Source organism: Macaca fascicularis, chromosome 15 (assembly GCF_037993035.2).
Source record: "Macaca fascicularis isolate 582-1 chromosome 15, T2T-MFA8v1.1".
Classification (NCBI taxonomy): Eukaryota; Metazoa; Chordata; class Mammalia; order Primates; family Cercopithecidae; genus Macaca; species Macaca fascicularis.
The window spans coordinates 85,645,714-85,664,908 of NC_088389.1; the positions used below are offsets into that span (position 1 = coordinate 85,645,714).

At 33.7% G+C, this 19,195-nt stretch overlaps 1 protein-coding gene across 33 annotated transcripts in view; it reads left to right on the plus strand.

The window, feature by feature from the left end:
* The window catches only part of MPDZ (multiple PDZ domain crumbs cell polarity complex component), a 174,323-nt gene that overhangs the window by 41,848 nt on the left and 113,280 nt on the right, over positions 1-19,195 (plus strand). For all 33 annotated transcript variants that reach the window (XM_045373236.3, XM_045373239.3, XM_074015756.1 and 30 more), the window contains 5 exons: positions 13,142-13,351; positions 14,000-14,139; positions 15,141-15,354; positions 16,067-16,195; positions 17,787-17,996. In XM_045373236.3, coding sequence (XP_045229171.2) covers positions 13,142-13,351; positions 14,000-14,139; positions 15,141-15,354; positions 16,067-16,195; positions 17,787-17,996 — 903 coding nt within the window. The remainder of the gene's footprint in view (positions 1-13,141; positions 13,352-13,999; positions 14,140-15,140; positions 15,355-16,066; positions 16,196-17,786; positions 17,997-19,195) is intronic.

Sequence of the window (19,195 nt, forward strand, 5' to 3'; positions counted from 1 at the left end):
ATGTAGACTGGGCTGGAGTGCAGTGGCCTGTTCATGGCTTACTGCAGCCTCGACCTGTTGGGCTCCGGTGACCCTCCAACCTCAGCCTTCTGTGGAGCTGGGACCACAGGTGTGTGCCATTAGCCAGGCTATTTATTTATTTATTTATTTATCTATCTATCTGTAGAGACTTTTGCCATGCTGTTCAGGCTGGTCTCAAACTCCTGGACTCAAGCAATCTGCCCACCTCAGCCTCCCAGAGTGCTGGGATTACAGGCATGAACCACCTGTAATTTTCCCGTGAAGAATAAAAAGTAACCTTAGCTGGTATCTTTGGCCTTGAAACACTCAGAAACCTGGTCTGCTTACCATTTTGAAACATGGAACATAAAAAAGACATGTTCTTGAGGGTCAAGATTTAATAAAATCAACAAGTTTTACTGTATCAAGAATTTGTAACTTAAAGGATGGGGAAATAGAATATTGCTCTTTATGAGAGGTGCTGAAAGGAATTTGTAGTCTTTTTTTCAGCGTACCTCGGACACCTCTACCCACCCAATGACAATAATAAGAAATAAAGATACTATCAAAAAAGATCAAACGAATTTGAAAAAATAACCCATTATTTTTGAAATTAGGATCTCAGTGGGAACTCAGGGGAGAGGTAAAACATCCTGGTATGTTTTACTTCATTGTAGGAGCCAACTTTTTAGAAAAGAAGTTAAACACTTTTTTGATAACAATAACGAAAAGAGTTTAAAACAAAACTATGTTTTAACTTCAAGTTATTTTCCAATCTTTATTCAAGTGTTCATAAATATTTTATGAAATTTGGGCAAGTGGGAGTCTTAATTTTTTTACCTAAGTGTATTCCCAAAGGTTTTAGTGTCATTTAGGCCTTCTTAAAGAAGAAAATGCGTTTATAAAATACACATGGAGGGCTGGGCACGGTGGCTCACGCCTGTAATCCCAGCACTTTGGGAAGCTGAGGTGGGTGGGTCACCTGAGGTCAGGAGTTCAGGACCAGCCTGACCAACATGGAGAAACCCCATCTCTACTAAAACTACAAAATTAGCTGCGTGTGGTGGCGCATGCCTGTAATCCTAGCTCAGCTACTTGGGAGGCTGAGGCAGGAGAATCCTTTGAACCTGGGAGGCAGAGGTTGCGGTGAGCCGAGATTGCGCCATTGCACACTCCAGCCTGGGCAACAACAGCAAAACTCTGTCTTAAAAAATATATATATATATTTATGTATAAATATAAATATATATATATATACACACACAGAGCTCAGTATTTAGTGCAGTATGCCTTGTGGATTGATTTTAATAAAAATCTCTTATTATGTAGTTTAAAGAATAAATAAGATCTTTGCAGGTTTGAATAAAAACTAAAATATTAAAATAGTCTGTTAACTCCTCATTCATCCACTTAAATTGACAGCATTGTGTAAAAGCTAAAGTCTATAGTTTTGTATTTGGTTTTGTCATTTAACAGATTATAACAATCAGTGTTACATTGGGTAGATTATTGATCATCCAGGAACACCTTCCCAAATATAAAAAGGGAAAAGGCAGAGTCTTAACATACACTTTATTTCCTTGTTTAGTTTTTAAGCTTTCTTTGCTTTCTGTCTTCAATTTTATAGTTCACAGTTTAACTTTTTTAGCACAAGGGAATTTTAAGACAAATACGCATTTGTACCTATATAGGGGCAGGTGCAGAAAATTTACATTTTGATTACTTAAAATGACTCTATCAACATTCTTGTGTTAAGGACTTACTTTCTCAATTGAATACCCTTATCTTTTAAATTTATCAGCAAATGTTAGTCAAAGGCTACTTAAAAATATCTGCAAATTATAATGTGTGTTCTCAATTACTATCTATTTTGGTATTCGAGAATTCATAGCTGTGAACAGAAAGGTATCTTATCTCAGTAGCTGAGTGAGCTAAGCCTAGAAGAATAATTTTGTAGGATATTTAACATATTAGTGATTATGGAAAGCATTTTGTCATTTTAATTACTATCCCTATCACCTAGTGATGTTTAAGACATTTTAGATGCTCAATAAATACTTGAATAAATGAAAGGAAGGTCTCATAGAAAATGTAAAATTTTGTTTGTTGTATTTGAAAATATTGTTTTCCCTTCTTATAACTTATTGCTCCGTTTTGTGTCTCATTTAGTTCAGGAGCCAGGAGCTACCTTATGTCTAAAATAGTTTCGTCACATTAAGCTAATCCCCTTTGAACATGCAGTTCAATTTCTTTAATTAGCTTTAAAAATAAGGATCATTAAATCAGAGTGCCACCATCAATTACTGTGCAAGGGTTTGCCTGTTCAATAATGCATCAGAGCTGTGCTTTAATCAGTATTTCACTGAAAGATTTATGGAAAAGGAGGCCTCTCTAGGTTCCAAACTTGAAATGGAGTCCTATCATGTATAAAAAATTTTTCTTGTGATTGCTATCATTTTAGGTGCTGTATTTCATTGAATGCTCTCAGCATCCAATCTTTGCATTTCATAGTTGGAATCATTTCCAGAGAGTGTTTTACAGCATTTTTGGTAAATTCACAAGAAAATAAGCACATTTTTTTGTTCTGCAAGAAGAAAATACAAGGTGCATGATTTAAAAAAAAGTCTGCGTTTATAAGAGGTGCGTCTGTTATGGCAAATTCCCTGAAGAATGGCTTATTTCTTGTTTCTCATTATGTTAAGGTGTCTAACAAATAAGCAAAAAATATGGGAAATTGAACTAGCAATGTATGTCTGTTTAAACAATTTACCAAAACTAGGGTTGCAAAAGTAGTACTCATTTTTTCTTACTAACCTAATTTAAGATGACGTATATTTTAGCTTTTAAATGATAGATTATAACATCCATCAGACATATATAAGTATTTTGGTCATTCTTGCTGGTATACTGTGTATTGAGAATAAGTCAAAATAACAATCATAAAACAGATTTGCTAATCTACCAAAAAATGCTTTATGAAATAAAGTTTGATCCTAAGCAGTCATTTTTGTAGGTATTTACAGAAATACTTCTGGAAAGATGGATGGTAACCATTAAAACAGAGCTAATAATATTAACTTCCTTTTCAGTTAACAACTCAGAAGGAATAGATGAAATATAAGAAGTGATATTTTAGTGCTTTATAGTACATTTAGTTAAATGAATATATGTATTTGAAAATCTTCTATTGGTTTAAAATTGAGTGCATTATCATGTAGTTATGGTGAAAATATTGTAAATGTTTTTGAAAAGAGGTATAAGTAATTTATAATTTTGAAATCTCATAATTACATTAGCCTTGTCCCAGCATGTATCAAAATAGTGTGGAAGTATGGCATAATTGTTATTTCCAAAAAATAATTTGGTATGCAATAAAATTATTAAAAGTTTTAAAAATTTATAATATTTGTGGAAGACAAATCTAAATGTGTTACAGAGGTTAAAATATGTTTGTTGAGGATTCATCTTTACCTGAGCACTTGTTAAAGGACTCCTTCTGGGAGTGGGAATTAGCCCATTTAATCCACATCAAGCCGGTGGAGGGCCACATGTCACAGTGGTAGACCAAACTTCGTCTTCAGTTATTTAGTTCCTGTTCTCCTCATTTTAAGGTGAATGTTTGGTCAATGAACTTTAAATTCATAGTTACGGATAGACAAGGTGTAGCTTTCTGTATACAGGCCGTTGCTACTACTTGCCTTCTTTAAGAGACGTGTTTTTACATCTTTCATTGGAATGCCCCAGATTTTTTGCTTTGATTATATGTCTTATTTTGCAAACTTTGAAAAATTGAGAAATAACATACATTAAAGGGAAAAGGTGTGCCCAAGGATTTTTTTTAACAAATTAGATATACATGTAACCCTTATGTAAATCAAGATATGGAAAATGATCAGCACTCATAATTTGTTTCACCTTTCATTCAGTCCTAATCCTCCTCTTTAGGAATTACTATTTTGACTTTATCTCAGAGATAAGTATTACTATTTGAATTTTATGTAAATACAGTCTGAGCATATATGCTTCGTGCCTGACTTCTTTGTCTTGTCTTTGTGAGATTCATTTGTATTGTATGTGTAACAGTAGTTCTTTTTCATTTTCTGTTTGAATATTCTAGAATATACTTGTCCACTCTTCTGTTGATTGCAGTTTTTGGCTGTTATAAATAAAATTGCTGTAAACTTCCTAGTACCTATGTTTTAATATTCATAAGTGTGTATTTCTCTTGGATGTTCACTTAAGAGTGATATTTCTGGGTCCTAAGGTATATATTCAGCTTTCATGGATTCTGCCAAACTGTTTTCCAAGGCAATTATAAGTCCAACTCTTTCACGATATTTAGTGTATGAAAGTCCTTGTGGCTCCACATCAGTGCTCACACTTAGTACTACCCACTTTAAATTTATTTCCTCCAATTTTAGTGACTCTGGGGGATATGTTATATTATCATTTTATTGTTTTAATTTGCATATTCCTGATGAATAATAATGCTGAGCACCTTTCCATGTGGGATTGGTCATTTGGATATCTTCTCAAAATTTGGGAACTTCCTGTTTTTTTTTTTCACCCACTTTTCTATTGATTTTTCAGTCTTTCTCTTAGTGATTTACAAGAGTTCTTTATATTTCCTGAATACAACTTCTTTGTTGGATATTTGTATTGTAACCATTTTCTCCTTTGTATTTTGGCTTTTCATTCCTTTAATTGTATCTTTTAATGACCCCAGAAGTTGTTTTTATTTTAAAAACAAATTTTAAATTTTAAAAATAAAATTTTTCTTCATGGCTATTGCTTTTTTTTTTCTTTTTTGCCCTACTTAAGAAACCGTTGGCTACTCCTAAAATGCAGAGATTTTCTCTCAGAAGCTTTATTAAAGTTTTACCTTTTAAATTTTGGATATGAGGTAGAAATAAAGTATTTATGTGCATGTGTATATTTATAAATAATTTTCCATTTGAATATCCATTTGATCCAGAACCATTTATTGAAGAGATCATCCCTTCTCCCTTACATTGTCATTATTGTTGTAAATCACGGGATCATATATGTGTGGGTCTGTTTCTAAACTCCATGTTGTGTTCCAATTAAAAAAATTTTATCATATTTTATATGTATTTTTAGAAAACATTTTAGTTTCTAATTGTTTTGCTGGGAAATACTAAACTGTATTTTTTGATATTGATTTTACATCCACCAACTTACTAAGTTCACTTATTAAAACTAATGGTTTATTTGTAGATTAATTTGGATATTCAGTATACAAAATTGTGTGGTCTGCAAATAATTATGGTTTTTGTTTCTTCAGTTCTAGTCTTTATACTTTTAACTTATTTTTCTTGCCTTATTGGATGACCTAAAACCTTGGGTCTAATATTGAATAGAAGTGGTGATAGCATGGATTTTATCCATTATTTTTTTCTCCCGTCTTTTGAGCTGATCCTGTTTTTCTCCTGTATTCTGTTCATTGTGTGAATTAAACTAACTGATTTTCAAATGTTAACTCAACCTTACATTTCTGGAATGCCCAACTTGGTCATAATCATTTTCCTCTTTAAGTATCTTTGAATTGAGTCGCTAACATTCTCATTTAGTATTTTTCTATTTATGTTTATGATCTATAGCTTTTCTGTCTAATATAATCCTTTTTGGAGTTGGCAATTGAGGTTTTGTTGGCCTCAAACAAAAAGTAGAGAGCAATTCCGTCTTTTTCTTGTCACCAAAAAATTGATTTAATTTGGAAAAAAAAATGGGAAGAATTTACCAGTGAAACTCTAAACCTGTTCTTGTTCTGTTTTTGGGGGGAGGGGGGATTTTTAATAGTGCATTCAATTTCATTGATAGATATAAAATTATTATTATTATTATTATTTGATAGAGTTGCTGTCTGTCACCCAGGCTGGAGTGCAGTGGCTCAATGCAATCTCCACCTCCCAGGTTCAAGCAATTCTCCTGCCTCATCCTCCCGAGTAGCTGGGATTATGGGCGCGCACAACCATGCCTGGCTAATTTTTTGTATTTTTAGTAGAGATGGGTTTTTGCCATGTTGGCCAGGCTGGTCTCGAACTCCTGGCCTCAAGTAGTCCGCCTCACACTATTGGTATTTTGATAAATGTGTTTCCAAGGAATTTGTTCATTTCATGTATTTTTTCCCCATTTTTTTGCATAAGGTTATTGCATGCCTGTAGAGTCTATGTTCCTTTTTTTAAATTCCCAATACTGGAAATTTGTGTTTGCTATATTTTCTTAATCAGTATTGTTACAGGTTTATCAGTTTCATTAATCTCATCTTCTTTTCAAAGATCAACTTTTGACTTTTTTGAATTTCTTTATTGTATCATTTTCCTGTTTTGTTGATTTTTGCTGTAATATATGTTATTTTCTTCCTTTTCTGAGTTTGGTTTTCTGTTTTTAGCTTTTTGATTCGGATGCTCAGCTCATTGACATTTCATCATTCCTTTTTTTCCCTCTTACATCTAAGTCTACATTTCTAAGCATTTCTTTAGCTGCATATCCAACAATTCTGGATGTAGTTTGCAGTATATGCAGTGTGTCGTATGTTCCTTATCATTCAGTTCAAGATTTGTTTTAAATTCCTCCCTCCCTCCTTTCCCTCCCTCCTCTCCTTCTGTTTTGTTTTGTTTTGTTTCAACTTACGTAGATTTACCTAGCTATCCCCACAATCAAGATCACCACAAAGATCTCCCTTATTCTATTCTTTTATAGTCATACTTAACCCCTTTCCCACATTTGTAACCCCTGGTAACCTTTAATTCATTTTGCATCTCTATAATTGTGTCATTTCAATAATGTTATAAAAACAAAATCATAATATAGGTGACCTTTAGAGATTGGCTTGTTTGCATGCGGCATAATGCCCTTGATATCTTGAAGTTGTATATATTAATATTTTTCTTTTTTTATTTTTCAGTAGTATTTCTTATTGGATGTACCTATTGAGGGGCATTTTGTTTCCAGTTTTTCACTATTTTTTTCACTATATATAAGCTGCTGTGAGCAATTGTGTATGGACCTAGGTTTTTATTTCTCGTATGGACCTAGGTTTTTATTTCTCTACAATAAATAACCAGTAGTGCAATTGCTAGGTTGTGTGGTAAAGGCATGTCTAGTTGTTTTTAGAAACTGCCAAACTATTTTCAGTGGGGTGTACCATTTTACATTTCCACCAGCAATGTCTGAGCAATCCAGCTTCTCTACATCCTCACCATTCTGATAGGTACGTAGTGATATTTCTTTGTGATTTTAGTTTGCATTCCTTTAATGGCTAATGATTCTAAATTTCTTTTATGTACTTACTTGCCAGCCATATATCCTCTTTCATGAAATGTCTCTGTTTTTTGCTCCTTTTCTAGTTGGGTTTTTTTTAACTATTGAGTTTTGGGTTTTCTTTATATATTCTAGATATGAGTCATATGTCAGATATATGTATCCTTGACTTCTTTGATTCTACTTTAATTAGTACTTTTACCACTTTCTAAAAAGTGCAAGGAACTTAAAACACTTCAACTTTATTTACCCTACTCCTACATTTTGTGCAACTGTATGTACTTTAATTACATATATCTTTAAAGCTCCACAAGTTTAGATTATTTACTGTTTTAAGGAATTCATACCGATTTACATATATTTTTTTTTTTTTGAGATGGAGTTTCGCTCTTTTTGCCCAGGCTGGAGTGCAATGGCGCGATCTCGGCTCACCGCAACCTCCGCCTCCCGGGTTCAAGTGATTCTCCTGCCTCAGCCTCCCGAGTAGCTGGGATTGCAGGCATGCGCCACCATGCCTGGCTAATTTTGTATTTTTAGTGGAGACGGGGTTTCTCCATGTTGGTGAGGCTGGTCTTGATTCCCGACCTCAGGTGATCCACATGCCTCAGCCTCCCAAAGTGCTGGGATTACAGGCGTGAGCCACTGTACCCGGCCTGATTTACATTTTTAAACTCCTTTTTGTACTGTAATATTTTCTGCATAGGGATCATCTGAGATTTAATTATTTTCCTGCCCAAGATTTTACTTTGGTATTTCTTTTATGCAAATCTAAGGTAACTGTGGGTGGAGTGTGTGTGTGTGTGTGTGTGTGTGTGTGTGTGTGTGTGGTGTGTGGCGTGACAAATCTAGGTTGTCAGGTATTTTTATCTTTTTGTTTTTTAATCATCTCATCAACATCTGGCCTTTGTTTTTCTTCAGAAGTCAGCTGTTGGTCTTATTGTTCTTTGAAGATTAGATACCTTTTTGCCCTAGTGGTTTTTAAGATTTTCTTTCTATCTTGGCTTTTAGCTGTTTTGCTATGATATGCCATGCTAGTCAGCCTCTAAGATGGCCAGTATTTCCTGCCTTCTGATATTCATGCTTCTGTATATTCCCCTCTTCTTTGATGTGGGCTGGATACTGCTTTGCTTTGCATTCAATAGAGTATGGCAGAAGAGTTGGTTTCTTTTTGATACCTTTAAAGTGGTTTATTTATTTATATTTTAACAGCTCTTATACACATTTTTAATTGTTCTCAGTGGAAAAGTTACTCTGATACAGTTATTCACACAGAATGACCTTCATTGTATATAGAACTAAAGATAAATTATGTTTTCTTGGATGCTATTCTAGAAGCAGCTCTCCTACACACCTGCAAATGAGGAACTTGCTAAGAAGATACTGTCCATTTCTTCTGGAAGGCATATTGAATGATACCTAGGGCACTAAACACTTGTCTACTCAGACCTTCTCTAGTTTGTGTCCTTCGCTAGCTTGTACCAGCTAAATGTGCATTTCTCAAAAAGTCATTTTTAAAGCTATTTGTACCAGTTGTATTTATTTTATAATTGCACAACTTTATTATATAATATACAATTTTATGACAAGTTTATTTTTCTGTGAAAAAGTATTTAAATTATTTTGAAAAACTATATAGGTGAATTGATAAAACAGTTATTGGTGAAATTGTTAGTTATGTTTGATCAAACTATAAAACATATTTATGATAAAAGATATTTAGAATTATGAAATTTGTTACAGACTGAGGATCCCACACACCAAGATCTAATGGCTATGGTATGTTTGCATAGTAAAAAGTATTTGGATTTATGCTATGGTAAGCCAGATTGAACAAATTGCATGTATGAACAAATCCTATATACAGATGAATATACATGCATTTTTTTAAGTAAAAGTAAGGGACATATTTGTTCTTTGTTATGATTTCTGCTTTATTTGACCTTTTGTAGCATGTGAACCAATACTGGTTCTAACTGCATCTTATAAGAGGACTTTTCCTATACTGTTAAATACTTAGAAGATGTTTTAGCTTGCCCTTTCACATAGAATTTGCAGACTTTTAAATTGAATAATTTGCATAGTATTTAGGTTATGTTTTAGGTAATAGCACTAACTAAAATCCATAAATTAATGTGTTTATTTACTAAATACATAAAAGCCTCTTTTAGACTGAAATGTTCAGCCAGAACTTAAACAGAAAACAGATAATTGTTTGGTGACTCTTGCCCATTTACTAACAACTTCCGTAAATTATACAGAATGTTTATCTGTATATAAAAATTGCCAGATATTTATGTTTTCTTTTGTTTAATTTATATTTTGTTTAATTTATATTCTCAAAATAATTTATATTTTGTGTAATTTATATTCTGTTGATGAGAATCAAGATCTTTTCATTAAACATTTATAGCATGACTGCTATGAACAGACCTATCAAGGCAAATAAGATACATTCCTATTCCTCAAAGAGATTATAGTTCAGAAAGCCATTTAAATAAAGAATTATAGCATAATCAAAGGTGCCTTTCTGCTTTTTCTTATGAGTATAAATTTGCCAATGTATAAATAAGACTTTTGTATGGTGGTATAATTAAATAATAGTTTTTAAATATGTGATCTCTGTAACCTTTGCTTTTACATTTATGTAGACCTCAAGGTCAGGGATGAAGTAGGAGGAGTCATTGAACTTCCTCAAACCTTTAACAAATTAGGAAATGACAATTGATATTAAATACTTTTATACAGTTCTCATTTTATAGTATTTTACTTGTTTTGCTCCCACTGACTTTACTCTTGGAATGCCTTTATACCTAATATTTCATAACATCAGAGCTTCTCTTTTACTGTGAATTTCTTATAGACAGATTCTCTATTCTCTGAATGCGATTTGTTCATTCTGGCTTACCATAGCATAAGTCCAAATATTTTTTCCTATGTAAACATACCATAGCCATTAGGTCTTGGTGTGTGGGATCCTCAGCCTGTCACAAATTTCATTATGCCATCTGCTTCAACCTGAGCTGTGTATCTTCTGCTGGCAGACTTTATTGAAGTTGTCATGGCTCAGGATAAAAAAAAAATCAGTCTTGGCATAAGAAGCTTACTTTTGAAAAAGTAATAATTGATCGTGTCTGCTATAGATTTTAAAATAAACATTTAAAAGGATTCCCAAAAGTCTCTTCTCATCACATTGATCTCTTTTTCATCTGTGATTGTAGATAGCCAATATAATGGTTATTGGTAACTTTGGTAACTTAATGAGTTTTCTGTTTTATTTTTAAGGATAGGTAACTCTTATGTGTAGATTTTGGTGACATATTGTGAAATATTTTGATAGCTTCTGCCAGGGGATGTTCTTTGCCTAATGTTTTATTTCAAAAATGATATCTAAAATGTTTTGTGTATAATACAAGGACTGTATGTTTTGTGTATAATACAAGGATGATAGGAACACCATGATGAAAAAAATTTAGGTCACAAACAGCTTAGGTGTGTGACTTTACATGATTTCATCATCCTTAGAATTGAGATGATACTTGAAAGGTTGGTCGGGAGATTGGATCAGAATTAGATCCTTAAAAAATAGATAAACATTTTTTTCTGCCAATGTATGTTGAACATCAACTCTGTATAAGGCATTCTTCTAGAGAATGAGGGCATAGTAAAAACAAAATAGTCACAAATTTCCGCTGGAGAGTTTTTGCATTCTAGTCTATCTCCACTGACTGGGATGAAAGCTTCATGACAGCAGGGTGTGGATCACGTGGTAATGAGTGCCATGAATTAAAACAGGGCAGAGTAAGTTTGTGAAGTATAATGGTGCTGTCTTAGATAGGGATGCCAAGGAGGATTTTTCTGTGGTGAGGCTGGGCACACCTGAATGAAATAAGGAAGCATGTGGATATTTGGAGAAGGATATACCTGTCTGGTAGAGTGGTATATCCTTGGCAGTTTGAGGCACAGTGAGGAGGGGAGCACAGCTAAGGCTAAGTGGGTGAGGGACAGACTGCTAGGAGATGAGGTCAGAGAGTGACCCCAAAACATCATTGAAGTAAGCTTTCTGTTAAGTAGTTATAGACAAAAAGTCACAATCCAGACACCCAACATAAATATGAAATTAGGATTGACTGCATTGCTTTATTATTATTTATATTTAACTTCAAACTCTTTGTAACAGGCACACACAAATAATTATAAAATCATTTCCCAAAATGGGATGATCTTTTCCATTGTTGTTACGTGTGTCGTTGTACTTAGAGTTAGCCAGTCAGCACAATTTGAGGGCACAGTCCTCCAGACTGCCAGTGCTGCCGCACACTTCTGATAACAACTGCGGCAAGTTAAGGTCCAGCTACAAACTTAAAGGTATAAGGATACATAAAACCCTCACTTATGATATCAGCTGCAAGTTTGCAAGGTTCCCCAGCCACCTTGAGGTGTCATAATTCACTAGAGGGTCTTCGAGAATCTCTGAAATCTGTTATACACATGATTATCATCTCTTGTAGGGAAAGGATGCAGTTAAAAGTCAGCCAAAGGAAGAGATGCATAGTGCAGATTATGGGAGGATTCCAAACTAAAAGCTTGTGTGACAAGCTTGTGCTTGATCTATGTGTGACAATATGTATAGAGTACAGCCATGTGTCATTAGGTGATTTCATCCTTGTGCAAACATTGTAGGGTATACTTACTCAAACCTAGGTGGTATAGCCTACCACACAACTAGGCAACAACTGTTGCTCCTAAGCTACCAACCTGTACAGCGTGTTACTATATGGAGTACTGTATGCAGTTGTAGCACAGTGGTAATTATATGTGTATCTAAATATAGAAAAAGTACAGTAAAAATGTGGTTAAAAGATAAAAAATGGTACACCTGTATAGGACACACTTACCATGAATGGAGCCTGCAGGACTGGAAGTTACTATAGGTGAATCAGTGAGTGAGTGGTGAGTGAATGTGAAGGCCTAGGACATTACTGAACACTGCTAAATAGTCAATATACTGTATGCTACTAGATAGCCATTATAATGATTGGGTTATTGGTAACTTTGGTAACTTAATGAGTTTTCTGTTTTATTTTTAAGGACAGGTAAAAAACTTATGCATAGAGTTTATACATAAGTTATAAATACTGTGCACCTAGGCTATACTAAATTTACAAAAACTTTTCTTTCTTCAATAATAAATTACCTTGGCTTACTGTAACTTTTTTTGCTTTATAAAGTTTTAATTTTTTTAAAAAAACTTTTGACTCCATAATAGCACTTAGCTTAAAGCACAAGCACATGTATAGCTGTGTTTGACTGTGTTGCAAACCCAGGAATATTACCTGATCTTGGTGTTCAGAATTTTTTATTGGGGTGTTATTTCATAGGTGTGATTGATTGCCCTGCCCATATGATTAAAATTCAACTCCGAGTTTGGGCTTATATCATGTGGCCTTGGGGCCCACCATGAAGGAGAAAGATACCTCTTCACTCAGGAAATTCTGAGAGAGGAAATTCTGAGAGTTCAGAGGTTACTTCATAGGATCTGAGGACAAAAAAATGTATGTCTGGATGTATTTGTGGGTGTGTTTTAATGAGTACCCTGAAGTTGAACCCTGGAAGTAATTAGTTTTTAAATTTTCCCATCTAATAAATGGTGCTGCATTGAACATTTAGTGATGCACACACATCTTTGTGTATTATCCTAATGTTTATCCTTGAAATAAATTTCCCAAAATAGAATTGCTGGATCAAAGGATTTGGACATTTTGAAATTTCATATGTACTTCCTTGTACCCTTGGAATATTTCCTATGAAATAGTTTATGGAATGTCAAAATTCTTAATACTCCCTGTATTACTCTTAGGTAAATATTGCAACTTCAGCAACTTCAAATATTGAATATGCCCACATTCCTCATCTCAGCCCAGCTGTGATTCCTACTCTGCAAAATGAATCGTTTTTATTATCCCCAAACAATGGGAATCTGGAAGCGCTTACAGGATCTGGTATTCCACACATTAATGGGAAACCTGCTTGTGATGAATTTGATCAGCTTATCAAAAATATGGCCCAGGTAAGAACATTTCTTTCTGTTATTGTAATACCTTTAATAATTTAAGAATGTGATCAAATTGTGGATAATTTGGAGAATATAGTGACATTTATAACATCTGAAACAATTGGAACAAAAAGTTGTGGGAGTTTAGATGGTTCAGAGATTTTCTAGTACAATTTTATCATCATTTAAATTTGAGTATTATATGTTGTATTATAGAAGTATTCTTCAGGATAAAGTGCTAACAATTACCTTGGAAAAATTTTTTTCAGTTTCTTTTTTTTCTAAACAAAGAAATGGTTCTAATAAGATGACTGTTATTGCAATAATTGGCTTTTAATTTAAGTTTTTTTTGAGACATGTCTTGCTGTGTCACCCACACTGGAGTGCAGTGTTGTGACAGCTCTAAACTCCTGGGCTCAAGGGATTCTTCTGCCTCAGTCTCTTGAGTGTCTAGGACTATAGACGTGTGCCACCACACTCAGCTAAGTTTTAATTTTATTTTTTATAGAGATAGGGTCACATTATGTAGCCCAGTTTGGTCGCTAACTCCTGGCTTCAGGTGATCCTCCCACCTTGGCCTCCCAAAGTGCTGGGATTTACAGGCGTGAACCACCATGCATGGCCTGGCTTTTAATTTTGTTTCTTTTTTTGTTTCCTAAACAGGGTCGCCATGTAGAAGTTTTTGAGCTCCTCAAACCTCCATCTGGAGGCCTTGGGTTTAGTGTTGTGGGACTAAGAAGTGAAAACAGAGGAGAGCTGGGAATATTTGTACAAGAGATACAAGAGGGCAGTGTGGCTCATAGGTGAGATGGTCACAGCGTCTACTTTGTTTTCGATACCACATTCTGAAGGTTTTGGTCACTGTGCGGGAATTTAGAAAGATAATAATGAATAGAAACAAATAATTGAACATAATCTGGTTATTAACCAGTTTTTAGAAGTCATTAACATTGTTGTGATAAAATAGCAAGTCCTTTGAAATGGGAGTAGCTTTTAAATATAGTCATAACTTACTTAAGTTTTGGTAAGGAAAGAAAAATTTGAGGATAACATTATTTTGATTGTTAATTAAATGGGCTCTTTTTGGTTAGATTTTAAAAATCACTATACTGGAAATGACCCAAAATAATTCGAGTTGCATTTGTTTATATACCCAAAGCAATAATTTAATATAGTTGTCCATCAGTATCCGTGGGGAATTGGTTCCAGGACTCCTGCAGATACTAAAGTCTGCAGATGCTCAAGTCCCTTATATAAAGTGGTATAGTATTTGTATATAACCTGTGCACATTCTTCCATATATTTTAAATCATCTTTAACTTATAATGCCTAACACAATGCAAATCCTATGTAAATATTAGTAGTCATGCTGTATTTTTAAAATTTGTGTGATTTTTTTTTTTATTGTTGTGGCATTACTTTTTCTGAGTATATTTGATCCCCAGTTGGTTGAATCTGTGGATGTGGAACCCATGGATACAGAGGGCCAACTGTATAGGTATATCCACTTTCATTTTTAGAAGATGGGAATATCCAAGATGTCATGTAGGCTGAATGGGGAGCTGAAATAAAGAGTACTTTTAAATGGGAGGAGTTGAGTAGGAGTAGCAGTGGAATAACCTTACGAGAGTTGACGACCTGCAGCCAAAGCGTATATTTTTTTAAAAGTAGAACTGCAGGAAAAAGCTTAGAGTATTGGAATTAAAACTAGGATTAAAAATGACTTGAACATACATGCTAAAGAAGCTGTCATTTCCTTGAGAACTCTCAGATTGTCTTTTATCCCCTTTTTCATCCTTGATAGAGATGGAAGATTGAAAGAAACTGATCAAATTCTTGCTATCAATGGACAGGCTCTTGATCAGACAATTACACATCAGCAGGCTGTCAGCATCCTGCAGAAAGCCAAGGATACTGTCCAGCTAGTTATCGCCAGAGGCTCTTTGCCTCAGCTCGTCAGCCCCATAGTTTCCCGTTCTCCATCTGCAGCCAGCACCATTTCAGCTCACTCTAATCCAGTGAGTACTTAAAATTTTCAAAAGGAACAACGTATTTTTCAAGTTCTTTTTGGTTATCTCCAAGTTTCTAATTTGTGTAGGGTCTTTGCACTTCTTTAGTTTTTGTCTGACTATTATCTTTCCCTAGCCTGGAATATTTGTTCTTTAAGCATGATAAAGCTTCTAGGTTCTGAAACAACCATTACTTTTCTTTGTGTAGTTTTTTCCTTTGACAGCATTCCTTAAAAATGGAAAATGTAGTCCTTTGACAAAAATTGACTTTATCTGTAGACAAATACATTGTTGATTTTGATTTTAAAATTATACAATTATATTGTTACAGTTAGCTGTCAGTAACTTTTAAGAAGTCATCTAATTTGGAATCCTGCCTCAAGGCAGGATTGTGCAGAAGACATTCTTAACATGTGACCTTTTTTTTTCCCTTGATCTTTTTCTTTTTTTGTAAGAAGTGCTACAAAAGATCTTGCAAATCAGTGCCTGTCTTTAACTGCTGAAGTGAAATCATTATGATGATATATTGATAATTTCGAGAATGGTTCTGTCAGTAGCGCTTACATTCTGTTGAAAGGGAAGTATACCAAGTGAAAGGAACATTGTTAGGACTCATTATGTCTGAATTTAATTATTTAATAACCACAAAAATTTCTACTGTAATATAAAATGTTAGTGCTTTATACATTTCTACAAATTCATATATGAGCTTTGTTTGTAGGTTCACTGGCAACACGTGGAAACTATTGAATTGGTGAATGACGGATCTGGTTTGGGATTTGGCATCATAGGAGGAAAAGCAACTGGTGTGATAGTAAAAACCATTCTGCCTGGAGGAGTAGCTGATCAGGTAGGCTACATCAATAGATCTTTTATGCTATGTTATCAAATAATATGGGTACATCTTTTACATTTTTTTGTTATAGAGAAGAAACTTTGGCCTTAGATGATGCCAAAGAAATTGAGTTAGAATCTTTCGTTTTATTGAGTGTCCCTGAAGTGTTGTCTTAGACCTAGGGGAGGAATACCTTTGAAAAGGGACATTAATCTTAAATTATAGTTTTAGACAATGGGCTTAACACTTTTGAACCTCAGACTAAAGCCAAGGTTATGGGTTTGATAATTGTGGAGGTAGCTACTATTTTATAGTCATAATTCATATTTATAAACCTAGTCAGCTGTTTTGTAGTCACAAGGTATTATGGGAAAATATACTTTATTATTCAGGCAAAAAAATTCAACTTGTTGCTTTAGTGATGGGTCACTGATACCGTCTTTGTATATGAAACACAGCCTTTTTTATCACTTAAGTAGTTTATTGAGGCATTTTCATATATGATATGTGATATTGTTGCAATATATGTGAGAAAAGATTTAACACATCTGTTATGATTTATATTTTAATTTGATAAGGCTTACTGGTTTAAGTAAGTTTTGCCTTGATTATAACTTTTTAAAAAATAAAGTGGTTGTTCATACATGTGTGTCTGAACTTAAACTAGGAAGTCCAGTTCATCAAATATTTCCTGTATTCATAAATGAAATCCCTGTTTAATGATAACCTTGTCAGTAGGGGTATTAACAGTAATATAATAGTATGCAAATTTTTCTTCCTTTTAAACATTAGCTAGCATCTAGCAGCATCAAATGAAATGTCTCTAGTTGACTAGCATGTGATATTTACATGCTTTATCTTCAGTATGGAGCTGCACTCTTCAATACTGTAGCTGTCTGCATATCACCTTTAAAATTAAAATTTAAGTTAATTAAAATTAAATGAAATTACAAGTTCAGTTTCTCAGTTGGACTAGCCACATTTCAAGAGCTCCATAGCTGTTGTATTGAGTAGTGCAGAAGAGTGCCATCATTGCAGAAAGTTAATGGACTGCATGTGTATGGAGGCTCATAGACTGCTTTTCACTCCTCACATCTTTCAGAATTTTCACTACACAAGTATTTCACCTGCACATGAGTTCTTTTGGGACATTTATAATAGAAATAGCCAGGCAGAAAGTTGTGATATTAATATAATGCTTTCTTGTGGTTTATACCATATTTTAGGTAATATATATTTGCATAGTGACTTATATACAACTTTGCTTAATGGCATTTTTTTCTTTCCCTCCAAAAAATTCACAAAAAGGCATTTGGGTAGAAATCAAAGTGAAAAGTTCGTATGAACTCTTGGTAGGTAGAAGTCAAAATGGAAAGTTGATATGAACTATTGATTTAAAGAATATTTGTAGATTTCATTTATTGCATCACACCGAATGATGCTAAGATGTTTCAAAAGACAGTTCATATTATAACCGTGTGTTTTATGTCCTGTTTGGTAACTCATATTATTGCTTTTTTAAAAATTAATCCCCTCTCCTCATTTGCGATTTTTCTGATGCAGTTAAAATAATAATAGTCTAATTAGTCAATATTGTTTTACTCAGCATGGGCGTTTATGCAGTGGAGACCACATTCTAAAGATTGGTGACACAGATCTAGCAGGAATGAGCAGTGAGCAAGTAGCACAAGTCCTTAGGCAATGTGGAAATAGAGTTAAGTTGATGATTGCAAGAGGTGCCATAGAAGAACATACAGCACCCACTGCTTTGGGCATCACCCTCTCCTCATCCCCAACTTCAACTCCAGAGTTGCGGGTAAGTAGTTAAGAATAGTTAATGTGAAAGTCAGAGAAATAGCACTTAGATGACGACAGTGATGTTTATTTAGAAACTAGACTTACTAATGTTCATATATTAGTGCTAAATAATGTAATGAAATTCAAATGTAGGGATGCTTTAGCGCTAATAATATTTTATTAATCAGGAATAATGTGTAAAATGAAAAACAGGTTGTTTAAAAATGCTAGATTATTTTACATTTTTATGTAAGCAGCACATTTGTGAGGATAATGTTTAAAAGTATGGATAAAAGTTTAAAAATTATTTGGTACTGATACCTAAAATGTTTAATTCTGTCTTTTTCTCAGTTAGAAGACTCTCTGTAAGGTGGGTCATAGTTCTAATCATTCTCTTTCATCAACCTTCCATTAGTATTTTTGTTTTTGTTTTGAATGTGTGGAGGTTGAGGAGTGAGGGCAGGCTTGGTGGGCATGAAAAAGGCTTACTAAAACCTTTTAGTGTTATTGTTTTAAAGTATATCTTAGAACTATTATCAGATTTGTAATAAGTAGTCATTATTCTGACCTAGTTATATACTTTTAAACAAAATTTATTCTTTTGGTGTTATAACAAAAGCTCTATTCATATGCATAGTATTCCATCCTTGTCCTTAACTTGATATGGAAAAAGCTAGAAAATTTTGAAATTATTGGAAAGCAGTGGGTATATCAGCAGATTTATAGGTCACCAGACTACAGAAGATAAATATTAACAAAATAATTTATCCAGAAATCTCTTAAATATTTAAGAAGAGAATTACACCCAGTTTCTAGGTAAGCCTTATAGTAAATACAAGTCCTATATTCTTTTCCCATAGATGTAAAAAAATCTGTTTTGTTCTATTGAAGTTTTTTCTAAGCAGTTGCTACAAATTCTTTTTTAATATCCTAACCTCCTCCACAAGCCCTTTAAAACTTTATTAGAACACTTGTAATTTCCATGATTCTGTTGTTTTTAGGAATTGAATTTGGTTGCTATTTTTTGCAAAGAGAAAGAAGTAAAGAAAGCTTGTTTATGAAAGTGTTTAAATGGCATTCTTTTGTGGTAAACAAAACATTTTATTCAGCGATATATAAATGAATGCAATACCGAAAACCACTTGATATAATTGAAAGCTTAGAAAAATATCTGTTCTGTGCATATCATCATTTCTGAAGCTTGTGCCCCTTTTAAAA